Below are 17,515 nucleotides of genomic sequence, written 5' to 3'. Positions count from 1 at the left end.
AACTGTTTCCAAAAATTAAAATAGGCTGTCCACATTTTTCTAATAGTAACTATATTGAAGTTGCAATGCTTACATAATCAGATCACAAGAATTCTCAAAAGATCAATGATAAGAAAGCATAGAATACGCAATGAAGAATATCAGAGAGTACAGTTTTAGGTACCAAGTGCAGGCTTTTCTCTTTGGGTCCTGTCCATAGGACTCTTAATATCAACTGTCAGATCCATATGTTATATCTATCATCTATCTGTCTGTATCTGTATCTGTCTGTATATACCTTTCTTTCTAGCTGTCTCTCTCTCTAGAACTCACATATTTATATGTATGCATTTTCAAGTATTTATTTCCAAAACTCAGTGTCATCTTCCTTGCCATTACTTGTTCATCCTCACTATGGGTGTCTGTTAATATCACCATTCTTTTACCAACTCAGTTTGAAATCTTAGATTTTACTCTTTCATCATTTTCTTCTCTCAGGTCCAAGCAGTCTAAATTACATAGACTCTTTCCCTTTGTCTAGATCCCTTTTCCAACCTCAGTACTATTAACATTTGGACCAGAAATTCATGGGAGAGCGGGCTATCCTGAAAATTGTAGGATGTTTAACAGCATCCTAGGCCTTTTACTCATTGGATGCTAGTAGCACTTCTTCCCCTCTGTCCCCCAAAGTTGTGACAATCAAAACATACCCCATCATTGCCCAGTAAGGCAAGGGCTGAGAATTGACCACTGGTTTTGGGTCATTAGTGCTCCTGATAATAGCATGTTCAGTAGTAAAGTACAGTTGAAAGACTGAAATAATTTTAAGAAAGGCCAAATCAGAATATATAAGGAGTTCCTTATAATGGCAAGTTTGTGTATTCTTTCAAGGAATTTGTAAAGGGGAGCAGAAAAATGGGCTGATGGTAAAATACACAAAAGGTGCCCTGTTAATCATTAAGTAATCAGTTCAGTGGTATTAAATAAACTTACATTGTTCTGTAACTATCACCACCATTTGTATCCATAAGACTTCTCACCTTGTAAAACTGAAGTTCTCTACCTGTTAAACAATCCTCATTTTCCCTCCTTCAAGCTCCTGGCAATCACCAGTCTACTTTCTGTCACTATGTTTCTGACTACTGTAGGTACTTCTAAAAAGTGTAATCATATAGTATTTTGTCCTTTTGCACATAGCGTAATGTTCCTAAGGTTCATCTATGTTGTGGCATATTGCAGAATTTTCTTCCTTTTTAAGGCTAAAAATTACTTCATTTGTATGTACATATCATATTTTGCTTATTCATTCACATGCCGCTCACTGTTGTAAACAGTGCTGCTATAAACATGGGTATACAAATACCTCTTTGAGACCCTGCTTGTAATTCTGTTGGGTGAGATTGCTAGGTCATACGGTAATGCTATCTTTAATTTTTTTAAACCTCAGTATTTCCATAGGAGCTGCAGCATTTTACATTGCTAGTACTTTCATTTTACTGCGATGGTAGCCATCCAAATGGGTAGAAGGTGGATGATTACTTGTGTTGAGGATCTTTTCATGTGCTTATTGGCATTCTTGTATCTTTTTTGATAAGTGTCTATTCAAGTCCTTTGGCCATGTTTGAATTCAGATTTTACTGTTGTTGAGTGTTAGGAGCTCTTTAAATATTCCAAATATTAATCTTATCAGATAAATGATTTGCAAATATTTTCTCCCATTTTGTGGATCATTTTCATAAAATATGATTGTTTTCTCTTTTACCTGTACCATGCATGGTGTTATATCTAAGAGAGCATTGCCAAACCCAGTGTTGTGAAGCTGCTATTTTATGTTTTCTTCTGAGACTTTTTTATTGTCCTACTTAGGTCTTACATTTACATCCTTGATCCATTTTTTTGATTATGCTATTACAGTTGTCCTGATGTTTCCCCCTTTGCTCCCCTCCACCTAGCACCCCTACCCACTCAAGCAGTGCCCCCACCATTGTTCAGTTCTACTGGTCATGCGAATAAGTTCTTTGGCTACTCCGTTTCCTTGACATCCCCATGGCTATTCTGTAACTACCTATTTGTAGTGGACCTGGGTCCTAACTGAACCCAGCTGTTGTTTGTTTGATAGGATTTAGGAATTTGTGAAGTATCAGCCATTCTCATGGAAAAGCAGCTTGGGTTGGCCCATGATTGGGTGGGACAGACTCTGAGGATCTCCACGGCTTGGTAAACAGTGTTAGCCAAATTGACGGAGTCTCAGATATGGCACCAGCTTTCTGGCTCTGTGTGGGGAGCATTTCGAAAAGGGACGATGGCCTCAGCTCACCTTGATGGCAGACTCTTCAGTTTTTTTTCTCCCTGTATGCCACTGGTGCCTTTCAAGCTGCCACCCTGGTACTGGAGCTCAGAGGGAGTGAGCGAGTAGGTGAGTCTCTGTGTGGGTTCTTTAAGAGGAACTTCTTAGGGTTGCAGCACTTTCTTCCCCTGACTCAATTCCTGCTGGTTTTTGCAGCCAGAAGTTGTAGGGACTTACCTTTCTGGCACTGGAACCCTGGGCTGGGACTCCTTGCTCCTGAGATTCCCTCCTGAATCTTTATCCCCCACAGGTGGGTGTGGGACCACCCCTTTCATGTCTGTGCCCCTCCTACCAGTCTGGATGGATGTGGTTTCTTGAAGTGGTCGATTCAACTTGATTTCTGACAGTTCTGAGTGATGGTTGTTTTGTATTTTAGTTGTAATTTTGATGTGGTTGAGTAAAGAGGCAAGCCATGTCTGATTACACTGCCATCCTGGGGTTAACTGTTAATTTTTTACATGGTGTTAAATAAGGATTCTGTTTCTTTCCAGCACCATTTGTTAAGACTGATCCCCATTAAATGGTCTTGGCACCCTCATTAAAAATCATTTAACCAGCCATGGCTGGTGTAGTTCAGTGGATTAAGCATGGGCTGTGGACTAGAGGGTTGCAGGTTCAATTCCCAGTCAAGGCACATGCCTGGGTTGCGGGCCAGGTCCCCAGTAGGGGGCGTGTGAAAGGCAAAAATCATTTAACCAAAAATGTAAGCATTTATTTCTGGGCACTCTAAAACACTGGTCTGTGTTTTATTTTCAGGCCAGTGCCACACCGTTTTGGTAATGTAACTTTGTAGTAAGTATTGAGATCAGGAAGTGGGAGTCCTCCACATTTGCTCTTCTTTTTTCATGGTGGTTTGACTGTTTGAGGTCCCTTGAGACTCCACGTGGAATAGTAGGATGGGCTTTTCTGTTTCTACTAAAAATGCCATTGGAATTTCGATAGGAATTGGCACTGAATGTATAGACTCTCTCTTTGTTTAGTATTGACATCTTAACAATTTAAAGTCTTTTAAACCTGTGAACATGGGATATATTTCCATTTATTTATGTCTTCTTTCATTTCTTTCAGCAATATTTTTTAGTTTTCATTGTACAAGTCTTTCACCTCCTTGGTTAATTTGTAAGTATTTTATTCCTACTTTGAGCTATTTTGAATAGAACTGTTTTCATAATTTCTTTATGAGATTGTTCATTGGTTGTATGGAGAAATGAAAGTAATTTTAGTGAATTGATTTTGTATCCTGCTACTTTGTTGAATTCATTAATTAGATCTAACAGCTCTGTTCTGGAATCCTGAAGATTTTTTGCATACTAGAGCCTATCACATGCAAAGGGAGATAATTTTACTTTTTCCTTTTCAATTTTTAAAGGGCCTTTACTTGTTTGCCAAATTGTTCTGGCTAGAACATTTATTATTCTGTTGAATGGAAGTAAAAAGTGGACATCCTTGTCATGTTCCTGATTTAGAGGGAAGACTTTGTCTTTCACCATTTAGTTTGATGTTCACAGTGGGTTTTTCATGTGGCCTTTATGTGGGGGTAGTTTACTTCTGTTCCTGTTTTGTTGCATGTCTTTATCATGAAAGGTATTGAATTTGTCAATATGCTATTGCTATTGCATATGCAGCAGCAATATGCAGATGCTATTCCTTTAGATCATCAATTGGATGATCATGTGCTGTTTTTTTCCTACATTACATTAATGTGGTCTCTTACATTAATTTTCATTCGAATCATCTGTGTATTACAGGAATATATAACCCACTGTCATGGTGTATCTTTTCAGAGTACTGCTGAAATTCATTTGCTTGAATTTGTTGAAGAATTTATCCCAGTATTGATCAGGCCTGATCTGTAGGGGTATTTTTTTGTTTGTTTGTTTGTCTTTGATGAGTTTCAGAATTCTTTCCTCCTATTTAATTTTTAGAAAAGTTTGAGAGAAATTGGTATTAGTTACTCTTTAAGAATTTGTTAGAATTTACTAGAGAAGACATGAGGCCTTCCAGAGCTCTTTTTTATTGGGAGATTTTTTATTAATAATTCAATTTCCTTACCAGTTACTGGTTTCCTCAGATTTTCTGCTTTTTTGTGATTTAGTCTTGGTAGGTTTTGTTTCTAGGAATTTGTCCATTTTATCTAGCTTATCCAATTTGTTGTAATTGTTAATAGAGCATTGTTAAAATCCTTTTTTATTTATATGCAATCAGTAGTAAGGTCTTTACTTTTGTTTCTGATTTTATTATTTTGAGTCCTCTTTTTCATAGTCCATCTAGCTACAGGTGTGTCAGTTTTCTTGGCCTTTTTGAACAACCAACTTTATTCTTTTTTTTTTTCTCTATTTCTATTATCTATTTCATCTCTGCTCTAATCTTGATTGTTATTTCCTTCCTTCTGCTGGCTTTGAGTTTAGTTTGTCTCCCATAATTTGTTAAGATGAAATTTCAGTTAGTGATTTGAGATCTTTCCTTTTCTTAAGGGATAGGCATTTGTAACTAAAAAGTCCCTTCTGAGCACTGCATTGCTGTGTCTCTTCAATTCTGGTATGTTGTGTTTTCTAATTTCCCTTGTGATTTTTAATTTGATTAATTGGTTATTCAGAAGTATGTGTTTAATTTCCAAAATTTTGTGTATTTCCCAGTTTTACTTTTTTTGATTGCTTATATACTTAATTATGTGGTCTGTAGCTGCCCACTGGGTGTGCTGGCCCTGGGGTTTCCCAGATGGTGCAGGCCAAGGTGAGCCCCTATCTGTGTTTTGTCCAGGGCCACCCTAACTTACAAAGTAATCTGAGATGGCTGCTACTTGTGCTGGGCGTGGAGATTCCCAGACAAAGCCAAGCTGTGAATCTAGGCTGGCTGCTGCTAGTGCTGGACCTAGGGTCATTTAGCAAGAGAAACATGCTGGGGTCCCACTGAAGCCAGCTGTCGCTTGGTTGATAGGATTTAGGAAGTTGTAAAGCATGAGCCACAACCAGACATTCATGTGGAAAACTCACGGTTAACAGCTTGGTGTCCTGTAAGCTGGCTGGGACAGGCAGGGTCTTGGTATCTCCAGGACAGGGCAAACAGTGTTAGCCAGATTGATGCACTCTCAGATATGGCCCTGCCTGGTGGCTCAATGGCTTTGTGGGGAGAGGGCTCAGAAAGGGACAGTGGCTTCTGCCCACCTTTCTGTCTCAGAGTTGTCCTGTCCCCCAGCTCTTGCCTTGATGCCAGACTCTTTAAATTCCTCCCTGTATGCCACTGGTGCCTTTAAAGCCTCTACCTTGGTGCTGGAGTTCAGAGGGAGTGAGTTTCAGTAAGTCTGTGTGTGGGTTCTTTAGGAGCAACTGCTTGGGATTCTAGAAGTTTCTTCCCTTGACTCAAATTTGCTGGTTTTTGCAGCCAGAAATTGTGGGGGCTTATCTTCCTGGTACTGGAATCCTGGCCTGGGGTAGGGCTGGAACTCTTTGCTCCTGAGATATCCCTCTCGAGTTTTTATCTACCACATGTGGATGTGGGACTGGCTCGTTCTGCATCTCCACCCTTCCTAGCAGTCTGGATGGATACGGTTTCCTTAATTCTGTAGTTGTCAGACTTCCATTGAACTCTCATTATCTGACGGTTCTCAGTGATCATTCTGTATTTGAGTTAAAATTTTGAGGTGGCTGTGCAAAGAGGCAAGCCATGTCTGCCTACACTGCCATCTTGACTGGGGGTCGACTGGCATTATTCCTTCACATATTCTCGATGCCCTCTTCTCTCTCTTTAAGGAACCCAAAAATGTGTATCTCGGGGTCGTGCTTCAAAGTCTCATAGGCTCTATTACTTTCCTTCGGTCTTTTTCTCTTTCCCTTACTTGCTAATTTCCATTGTCCTGTCTTGTACTTGCTCAAATCTGCTTTCGAATCCCTCTAGTGAAGTCTTCAAAAACTTCAGTCAGTGGACTTTTCAGTTCCAGATTTTCTTCTGTTTTCTTTTTTACTGATATTTCCATTTTGTTTACACATCATTTTAATGGCTTTTTTCACATCTTGCATTAGTTCTTTGAATATCTCTAATAGTTTTAAAGTTTTTGTCTAATATGTCTTTCACTGGGACCTTTTAAGGGACAGTTTCTGTTGATTTTGCAGTTTGTAAGCCTTGTGATTTTTTTTTTAATTGAACACTGGACATTTGAATCTAATATAATGGTAACTCTGGAACTGTCTTTCTCCCTTTTTTCAGGGTTTGTTGTTGGCTGTGTGAACAAACAGCCTGAAGTATACGTGTATATCTTCTAGGCCTTTTCCAAGCCAGGGCACGCACATTCACTAATATTCCCTGTATATGCTGTTGGATTTGAATGTCCTAATCTTTAATTTCTGGCTCCCAAAAGGGGAAAATAAAGGGCAGTGCCCTTTAACTTCCGTGGAAGTCACTTCATCTGGAGCGGAAGGGGCTTGTAACGATGAGAGACATCATTGGCCAGCCCCGTCTGTGTGTATCTCTGTGATTAGAGGTAGCAGCCAGCACAGTTCTGATACTTCGGGGGCAGGGTCCTGTTTGTCCACCATGGCTTCCACGGGCTGCTCCAGGAACATGTGCACAGCTGCCTACGTGGCGGTGGGTAGCTGCTCCTCTGCTAACTACTGAAATTGACCAAAATTAACCACATCTTACTGTCCAACTTTTCCCCTGGAAGTTGCTGTCCTTCAGTAGACTCCAGAGTTCCAAAATAGTTACATCAGACAGATTCCACCAGTGCAGTTGTCCAGGTGGGGAGACAGATCGCTGTTTTGTCACCTTTCCAGGTTCCTCTCAAGACCTTTGTAGGGAAATAGAAATTGTTCATGTTTGTGTGCTGATGGGAATGACTCAGTAGAAATAAAAGTTGTTGTGCCTGGTAAGCTTGAATTTGCTGATACCAGACTATATTAGCACAGCCTCAGTCATTCCATTGAATACATAAAACATACTCTAGTGTTCTTGGTGGTGATGTTGGTTTAAGACTGAGCCAGAAAGATCTTTAAAAGTCTGCATTTTAACCAGTTTCCTATGCATTCAGTCTCAAGTTTAAACACTGCTCATGATTTCCCTTCTGCAGTGCTACAACTGTGAGGAGGAGGCCATGTACCACTGCTGCTGGAACACGTCCTACTGCTCCATTAAGTGCCAGCAGGAGCACTGGCACGCCGAGCACAAGCGCACCTGTCGCCGGAAAAGATGAAGGCGGGTTCTTGCAGGAGAGTCACCGATGATTGCTCTTCTCAGACACAACGGTTTTTGTTTCCAAGAAGCCAAAATTGTTTAGAATTTGCTTCCCATTTTGCACCAGCCTTTAAACACTTTTCGTGAAGAGATTTTGCACAGTAGTTTAAATCTTTTGTTAATGTCCCTCTGGAGTTTTTCGGGGGTAAAAGAAACATCAGTGGAGGGTATTATTTTAAATAAAATTTAATTGAGAATTTGTTGCATTTACAGCAAATTTTAAAACATTTTTAGGTTTTACAGAGATTTTAAACTTTAAACAACAGATCTTTAAAAAACAACAGGTGAATCAAGTGAGTTTAACAAATACACATTTAAAATCGATCTGAATGTAAGAACTACAGAACTGTTTCAGAAATAAAACATACTACCTTGATGTGAAATTTATTTCTTAACCTTGTTGAGCTGGTTTTGTTCAGCTTAATTTACTGTTTAAAGGCATTATCTATTGGTTGTGCCAGTGGGTATATGATTGAATTTAGGGAACAGGGTTGACACAGCAGGTGCTAGTCCTGCATATTTTTTCTTAAATATTTCCCAATTGTGTTTTTCATTATTTCTTTTCAATATATAACTTTTATAACAAATTATTAGCTTTGATCTTGTAGTTTAAAATTGCAGGGAACTGGGGTAATCTTTTACTGAGCTGGATCTTAGAGAAAATGAATATTTAAATTTTAAAGTTTGCACATTTCATCTTTGTCCTAACATGAGTGCTTGTAACAAAATAAACAAAAATAAGCCAAAAACTACCTTAATCCATACACAAAATTATAGATGAGGCATACAAATTTATTTAATGCTTCCCTTCCCTCCCCAAATATGGATTGCCTATTATCTGGTGTCACCTCATATATTGTAAGTTAATGCTAAAAAGAAAGAAAGCACTTAAGTTTCACAGAAGCCGTTATGTTTGTGGTAATGGGTCATTACCTACTAATGAACCCCATCACTGTACACAGAATGAAGAATAATGCATGTTAATTTTCTTGTATTAAAGATGCCGTGGTTTGTAAAAAGTCTGTATTTTGCGGAATGTCTGGATGAAGAAGCATTACCAATAGGAATGGATCGATAGTTGAATAATGATTTTTTATACATAGATATATTAAATACAGCCAGAAAAATTACTTTTTTTTAAAGAAAAATCTCACAATTTATGTTTTTTCAAAGACTGATCTTAGACCAAGTCAAATTCCCATTTATCATTTAGTTATTTTTGAAGGTTAGAGAAATAATTTGTAAATATTTATTTAGACCTTTGATATTTATTAAAGCAATTACACACAATGGAAGTGAAAAAATCAGGAGAAAAACCTTTTTAAAAGTTTTCTCTAGGTTTGTCAGGGTCACTCTAAAGATAAAACTATAAGTCTTCTGTGAAATAATCACCCACCCAGTCCTGGTGCTGTTGCAGATGGCAGTGACACAAGTTAATCGACAAGCTGCTGCCTAGCAGTGCCCCATGGCTTGTAAGAACTGCCTGCCCTCAGCCCTGTTCCAACACCACACCTGGATTGCACAGCAGCTGAGCACCTCGGACCCTCCTTGTTGCTGTGTGATTAGTCAGTGTTGCCACGGTGTCAGTGGTCTGGTTGAGACATTGTAACCAAGAACACTTAACCTTCCCTTGATCATTTTTCCAGTTTTAAAACTTCGATCCACCCCTATGAGAGCAAGTTATTGTGGAAATACTTTCGGTGTAAAACCATTCCAGAGTGTGTACTATTTACTGATAGCTGCATGAACGTAAGATTCGTGTTACTTTGGCTTTTTCGTCTCCGTTGACACGGTTGCACATTTCCAAGTTACTACAGTGTGAAAACTGTGTGTTTAAAAAATACAAAATTAAAAAAAAGATTGTGGCCTGGTTTTGTAAAAGTTTTAGGTAAAATTACAATTGATTGTTTTAGGAATCATTATTAAAAATTTTCTGCAAATCATAAAGCTATATCAAGATGTTGAGCTTAGCCACTATGCACATTGTAATTATTCATTGTGGCTGTCCAGTTCTATGATGCATTCTGGCATTTTGTAAGCTGCTCTGACTAGCAATATATAGATTCATTTAATGTGTTAACATTGGTTAATAAATGTATTTAAAAGAAAACTGGCTTTAACACATGGTTGATTTGGTCCACTCCACTATACCAAACCAAACACAGCTGTAGCACACGGTGATCGTACACAGTGGGTTATCCATTGGTGACTGTTTGACTTTACATAGAAAGTGTGAAAAATTATTCATTCACTTAAGACATTTACGTTGCACTTTCTGTAGCTTTCAAATACTCAAAATACTTTTTTTACTAGTTTTCAAAAAATTGAGGTTTGACTACACAGCCTCTTTTCTTAACCCTTACAGTAGGCTGAACACATAGAAAATTACTCCATAAACACTTGAAATTTGTCAATATCATCAATTTCAGTACATCTAGAATTAAATTCATCATCTCTCCCTATGTCACTCCAAGGAGTTTACATGAACCAGTCTCAAGTCAGGGCAGCTTTGCCTTCCTGATCATGCAGGAAGTGGCCTGCCCCTCCTTTTTGCCTTGTATACCTAATTCGGTGGTTCTGAAACTTCTGACATCAGGATCCCAGGAGAGCTTGCCAAACGTTGGTTTGAACAACACACTTGCATTGCTAACAAGTTCCCAATGTTGCTGATGGGACCATCCTTTCATAACACTGCTTTACTCATGAAAATAAAAACAATGGGACGTTTTGTGGAAAAAAAACATATATGCACAAATATGCTGCACAAAATTTAGTATTTTAGGGCTCCTCTATAGACTCCCCACCAGAGGACTCTGGTACTTCAGGTTTAATTCCTGATCCAGTGGGGTTGGAGAAGCAAAAATATGGCCAGGGAGGCAAGTAATGTCCTGTTACTGTGCTCCAGATCAGAGCCTCTCCAACTGCTGCACACCCAAATCACCTGGGATGCAGTTAAAGTGCAGAATCTGACTTGGTAGATCTGGGGTTGGTGGAGTTGGTGATTCTGTTTCATAAGCCTCCAAATGATGGTGATTGGCATGGCCACAGACCACTTGAGAGGCAGGGTGTTAAAGGGCATGCACATTCACAAAAGATTAACACTGCTAAACTCAATTAGAACTGCATTAAACAGTCCCGGCAATAAAAATTCTTAACGTGTAATTTAAAGAACAGGAAAGTAAAATTTCACTATACCCAAACATTTCAATATTTGATACAAAACAAATCAAGTATTTTACATTTTTTTTTTTTGCACACCAAGTCTTCAAAACTCAGTGTCTATTCTTTCAGGACACCTACCTGGACACCATCTCTCTCTCATATGTGGCTGATGGCCACCCCATATTGATAGTGCAGCCTAAAAAGCTTTGTCGTACCAAGTGTGTGCTCTCATCAGCACCTTGTCAATATTCAGTCAGCAAATGTGTATTAGAGGGCTTGGTATCTAGGAGCTAAGAAAAAATCCGTTTTTGTCAGAACTGGAGTTCTGAGGGTAGGCTAATGCAGAGTCTGTTTTCAGAGTCAGATTTGAGAGGTTAGCAGTCATCCAGTTGGCAAGGTCTAGGTTGACAATTTAATTAGGCAGCCCTGGAAAGGCATCCTAAGGTTCCCTGAGGCTCTCCAGGGCAGTTGGAAAACTTTTACCTAATCCAGCTTCTTAACCTCATACTAGAGAGAAAGCTGAGACCCTGAGCTGTCAGTCAATATCCACATTCCTAACCTGTTTCTCCTATAGCCACTTGAAGACTGCATGTGCCTTAAGTCTCATAAAGATAAGTGGCTCCTACTGTCTAGGAACAGGGCACAGTATAACTGAATGTGTGGAATGCTAAGGAAACTGAGAAGACAGTGTAGACATTGTTCATTTGACAAATATTTGAGTTTCTATAGCATCTGTGTTTGATGCTGAGTATGTGATAAGGAGCAAAAAACAGACATAACCCTATATAGCTTACATTCTAGTGAGGGCATCAACCAAAAATAACATTCTTATAAACTAGAGTTAGGTGCAGGCAAGAATAAATACAGGACTATAGGATACACAGAAAGGATAACAGGAGGGAAAAGAATTAGGGAAACCTTAAAAAATTACATGTAAGATGAATCTTGAAAGGTGAGCAGAAGTTAGCTAGAGAAGGGCATTTTGAGGACCCAGTATTGATTCGGGGTGATTCCTCTTTCTCCAAATTTATACTATGAATATTATTTTTAAAATCAGACCCTGGCTGGTGTAGCTCTGGATTAAGTGCCACCTGTGAACCAAAGGATCATTGGTTTGATTCCCAGTCAGGGCACATGGCTGGGTTGCAGGCCAGGTTCCCTGGTAGGGGGCGCACAAGAGGCAACCACATACTGGTATTTCTCTCTTCCTTCCCCTCTCTAAAAATAAAATCTTTAAAAAACATAACATCAGGGAAAAAGAAATTCTAAGTCTTCCCTACAGAGATCTACAGGACTAACGGTTATAGGAAATTACCATATTTTGCCAGGTATAATGTGCTCCCACATTTTGTGAGTTATGCTCAGGATTATTTTACCCCTGGTATGTAATCATTATACCCCTGTGTAATGTGCATCCCTATCTTCCCCTAAAAAATCTGGGCAAAAAAGAGCACATTATACGTGGCAGAGTACAGTAATTTTTTTCCCAAGTAATGAGAGATTTGACAAGGTTAAGGAAGCCAGCAGACAAGAAGTGGGCAACGGGGGAGATGCCATGGGGGGTCAAAGGCCCAAGTGGCCACAGGAGGCAAATGATAAAAAAGTGAAGGTTGGAGAAGACTGTTCTCTCTGTTATTAACAGGAGAAGAAACACAGACTGAAGGAAATCATGTTTTGGACAAAAGGAACACACAAGTGACATCAAAGTTATGGCAGTAAAAGGTATTCCTCCTTTTTTATACAACAAACTAGACATCCATCCACTAACAAAATCACCTTGGTGGTGGTTATGGGTTCCAGCACCCCATGCCATGGGACCCAGGAGAGGACCAACTCATCTGTGCATGTGGTGATCGGCAGACCCTCAATATGGGCTATGGAACCAGTGGAGCAGTGAGCCTGCCTTAAGCCCTCTTGCCAGAGTCAGGAAAATCCTGGAGTGTTGGCCTGTGCAGATACCCACAGAAGATGGAGGAAGTGCAGAAATCCAGCCTTCCCTGGTGGAGATCTCTGCATGGATGCAGCAAGAAGAACTTTCTAAGTTCCCAGCCCCAAAGGGAGACCACCTGGGGCTGATCATCTACCCAAAAAGCTGAAAATAGTTCTTCAAACTGAAATGAAAAGACACTGATCAGTGACAAGAAAATAATGAAAATACACACCACACTAGTAAAGGTAGACTTAGAAAACTAATTCTGTATTAGAATGGTATGTTAACCACTAAACTATAGTATAAAGACCAAGGAAAAGAGTATTAAAAATAGTAGGTACTACAAATTGTTACTGAATACACAATATAAAAGAGGTAAATAATGACAAAAAAAATTTTAAAGGGGGAGTAAAAACATGAAGCTTCTGTAGACCATCAAAGTTAAGTTTTGCATTGTAACAGCTTAAAATGATGTTTGACCTCAGGTGTCGTATGGGATCCTCGGGGTAACCACAAAGCAAACACCTAGACCAGCTGCACAAAGATCAAGGGGAACTGAGAATGCCACCTCGGAAAACCACAGATTTACAACAGCAGGCAGAAACAGAGAAAGAGAAACCATGCAAATGCAAAACAACCACAAGACAATAAGATGGCATTATTAAGTCCTTACATATCAATAATAACCTCTAAATATAAACGAATTCACCAATCAAAAGGTACAGTATCTGGAAGAATTAAAAAACAAGATCCAACTACTGATGCGTACAAGAGACCTAGCTCGGCTTTCAAGACACACATGGGCCCAGAGTGAAGGGGTGGAAAAAGATGCTCCAGGTGTCTGGAAATCAAAGGAGAGCAGCTCCAGCCAACGCTGTTCTAGGGTCAATTCCATGGTTGAGTGTCCATGTAGGCGGTGTGCTGACTGCAGTTATGCTTAGATTTTCAACTGTGCGGGAGGTCAGTGACCTGAACCCCCACCTTGTTCAAGTGTCAAATATATGTGTATCAGACAAAAATTAGGTGTTAAGCCAAAAATGGTAACAAGAGACAAAGAAGGTCAATATATAATGATAAATGGGTTGATTAATCAAGAAGGTAAAACAACTGTAAATGTATATGCACCCAACATCAGAGCATCTAAACATATTAAGAAAACTAACAGATCTAAAGGGAAAATAGAAAAATACAGCAACAATAGGGGATTCAATAACACACTTTCAGCGACTGATAGGTCATCCTGGACTTAACCATACCTCAGACCAGATGAGCTGAGACATTTACAGACAGCTCCCCAAGAGCAGCAGGACCCCTGACCTTCTCAATGCGGATGCCGTCCCAGGCAGATCAGGGGGCAGGACACCACACAGGTCTAGCAAAGACTGAAATCATACCAAATATCTTTTCGGACCACAGTGGTATGAAACTAGAAATTAAAAAGAGAGAAGCTGAAAAACCTACAAATATCTGGAAACTAAACAAGACAGTCTGGAATAGTCAAGGAACCAAAAAAAAAAAAAAAAAAAAAGAAATCAGAAGAAAACTACAGAACATGTTTAAACAAATGGAAGTAGGGGGAAAAATCCAACCAAAACCTATGGGCTGTTGCAAAAGCAGTTCTGACAGGGACATTTATACCAGTAAATACATGTTGAGAAGATAGATCTCAAATAACCTAACTTTACATATCAAGGAGCTAGAAAAAGAAATGAAGCCCAAGTTATAGAAAAGGAAGGAAATAACAAAGATCAAAGAAAAATAAATGAAATAGAAACTAAAAAGGAAAAAGATCAATATTAAGAGCTGTTTTTTTTTTAGAAAAGAAACAAGTTTTAGCCAGACTTCCCAAGAAAAGAGGACTCAAAATTAGAAATGAAGTGGAGACATTACAGTTAATACCACACAAATACAAATAATTCTGAGACTACTGTGAACAATCCTACTCCAACAAACTGGACAACCTAGAAGAAATGGCAAATTCCTAGAAATACACAACCTACCAAGACTGAATTAGGAAGGAATAGAAAATCTGAGTAAACCAATAGTAAGAATTTGAATCAGCAATCAAAAAACTCAACACGGAAAACCGCAAGACCACATGGCTTTACTGGTGAATTCTACCAGAAATTTAATGAGTTAATGCCAGTCCTTCTCAAACTTTTCCCAAAAATGGAAGAGGAGGGAACACTTCCCAACTTGTATGACCCAGCCATTTGACTTCTGGGTACAGACCCGAGAGAACAGAAAGCAGAGTCACAGAGAGCTATTTGCATACCCGTGTTTATAGCAGCTTTATTCACAGTAGCTAAAATACATAAGCAAGCCACAGGTCCATCCACAGATAAACAGATAACAGAACGTGGTAAGCACACGCAACAGAATACATCCAGCCATTTATAAAAGAAGGAATGTGGATGATCCTTGAGGACATTATGTTAAGTAAAATATACGATCCAGAAAAGGACAAATCTTAATGACTCCACTTATATGAAGTACTTACAGAAGTCAAATCATAGTGACAGAAAGTAGAATAGTGATTGCTGAGGGGAAGGAGAGTTATCATTTAATGGGTATAGAGCTTCAGTTTTATGTTTTGGTTTTTGGTTTTTTTAGGGTTTTATTTAGGAGATCTGGCCAAGATGGAGGCATAGGCAAAAACACCTATGCACAACCAAAAGAAGGATAACAACCAATTTAAAAATAAAGAACAACCAGAACTACCAGTAAATCATTTGCATGGAAGTCCAGCAACCAAGGAGTTAAAGAAAAGTTTATCCAGCCCTGGCTGGTGCAGCTCAGTGAATTGAGTGCTGGCCTGTGATCCAAATGGTCACTGGTTGGATTCCCAGTCAGGACACATGCCTGGGTTGCAGGCTAGGTCCCCAGTAGAGGGCACTTGAGAAGCAACCACACATTGATGTTTCACTCCCTTTCTCCCTCCCATCCCCTCTCTAAAAATAAATACAACCAAACAAACATTCATCCAGACTGGTAGGCAACCGGAGTGAAGAGGACCATGGCAAGATAAGAAGAAAATCTTAAAAGCAGCAAGAGAAAAGGAGACAGTTACCTACAAAGGAGTTCCCATCAGACTGTCAGCTGATTTCTCAAAAGAGACCTTACAAGCAAGAAGGGGCTGGAAAGAAATACTCAAAGTCATGAAAGGCAAGGACCTACATCCCAGATCGCTGTATCCAGCAAAGCTTTCATTTTGAATGGAAAGGCAGGTAAAGTGCTTCCCAGGTAAGGTCAGGTTAAAGGAGTTCATCATCACCAAGCCCTTATTATATGAAATGTTAAACAGACTTATCTAAGAAAAAGAGGATAACCAAAAATACAAACAGTAAAATGACAACAAACTCACAACTATCAACAAATGGACCTAAAAAATAAAAATAAAAACAAAAACAAACTAATTAAACAACTAGAACAGGAACAGAATCACAGAAATGGAGATCACATGGAGGGTTATCAATGTGAAGGGGTTGGGAGAATGGGGGGAAAGGTACAGGGAACAAGAAGCATAAATGGTAGGTACAGAATAGATAGGGGGAGATTAAGAATAGTATAGGAAATGGAGAAGCCAAAGAACTTGTATGTATATATGACCCATGGACATGAACTAAGTTGGGGAATGTTGGTGGGAGGGGGTGTGCAGGGTGGAGGGGAATAAAGGGGAGAAAGAATGGGACAACTGTAATAGCATAATCAATAAAATACACTTTCAAAAGAAAAGAAAAATAAGATTTTACTTAATTATTTTTAGAGAGATGAGAAAGGAGAGAGAAAGAAACATCAATGTGTGAGAGATACATCGACCAGTGGAGTCTCACACACCCCCAACCAGGGACCTGGCCTGTGCCCAGGCATGTGCCCCACCTGGAAATCAAACCCGCAACCTTTTGATTCACAGACCAGTGCTCCATCCATTGAGCCACACCAGCCAGGGCAGAGTGTCAGTTTTATAAGAAGAAAGTTGTGATGATGGCCATACAGTATTATGAAATTTTTAATACTTTTGAATTATATACTTAAAAATGGTTAAGATGGTAGATTTTATGAATATTTTACTAGAATAAAAATTTGGAAAACAAAAACAAAAGGGTTTAACTTGGAGATTGAAGTTTGGATGAAGAAAGGCCTGACTCTCAGGCTGGAAGGCTGGGGGGCGGGAGACTGGGGAACAACAAGAGTGAAGACAACAAAACTATCGGATGTGTGTCTGTTTCTGGGGATCAAGGCTTGGTCCCAGAGAAGCGAGTGTGGTTGGTGAGTAACAGTAACACAGCAAGTTCTACCTTTCTCTCACCCAGGGATCTGACAGATGCTGCCCAATGGCCACCCCATACCAACAGCTATGGTCTGAATGCACGTCCCCCCAAGTGCACATGTTGAAATCCCACCCCTCTGTGGGATGGTGCCAGGGGGTGAGGCCTTTGGGAGCTGATGTGGTCATGAGGGTGGGGCCCCATGATGGGGTTAGCATCCTAATAAAAGAGACCCCAGGGAGATCCCTCACCCCTCCCACATGTGAGATCACAGCAAGTAGACACCCTCTATGGACCAGGAGGAGCATTCTCACCAGAATTTGACCATGCTGGTGCCTTGACCTTGGACTTCCAGCCTCTAGAACTGTAATAAATAAACATCTGTTGTTTGTAATACCCCTGGCCTGTAGTATTTTGTTATAACAGCCCGAACGGTGCAGATACCAACCTAGGGAGTAAGTGCACGGAGCTGGCTGTGCTCTCGGCCCACATGGGAGACCGAGGTTCAGTGACGCCTGCTGGCTGGGAACCTGGGACGGGAGGGGACAGTAGACAGCAGGCAGTGCTGAAGTGAGGGCTGCAGGGAAGCCGCTGTCACAGCCA

At 39.8% G+C, this 17,515-nt stretch overlaps 1 protein-coding gene across 21 annotated transcripts in view; it reads left to right on the top strand.

Annotated features, from left to right (window-relative positions):
• ZMYND11 (zinc finger MYND-type containing 11) overlaps positions 1-9,662 on the top strand; it is a 143,019-nt gene extending 133,357 nt beyond the window's left edge. For all 21 annotated transcript variants that reach the window (XM_028507228.1, XM_028507224.1, XM_028507219.1 and 18 more), the window contains one exon: positions 7,389-9,662. In XM_028507228.1, coding sequence (XP_028363029.1) covers positions 7,389-7,511 — 123 coding nt within the window. In that variant the 3' untranslated portion in view covers positions 7,512-9,662. The remainder of the gene's footprint in view (positions 1-7,388) is intronic.
• The last annotated feature ends 7,853 nt before the right edge of the window (positions 9,663-17,515 follow it).

The sequence above is a fragment of the Phyllostomus discolor genome, chromosome 1 (genome assembly GCF_004126475.2).
Source record: "Phyllostomus discolor isolate MPI-MPIP mPhyDis1 chromosome 1, mPhyDis1.pri.v3, whole genome shotgun sequence".
Classification (NCBI taxonomy): Eukaryota; Metazoa; Chordata; class Mammalia; order Chiroptera; family Phyllostomidae; genus Phyllostomus; species Phyllostomus discolor.
The sequence above is the reverse complement of the archived record's forward strand: the minus strand, read 5'-3'. Positions and strand labels throughout refer to the sequence as shown.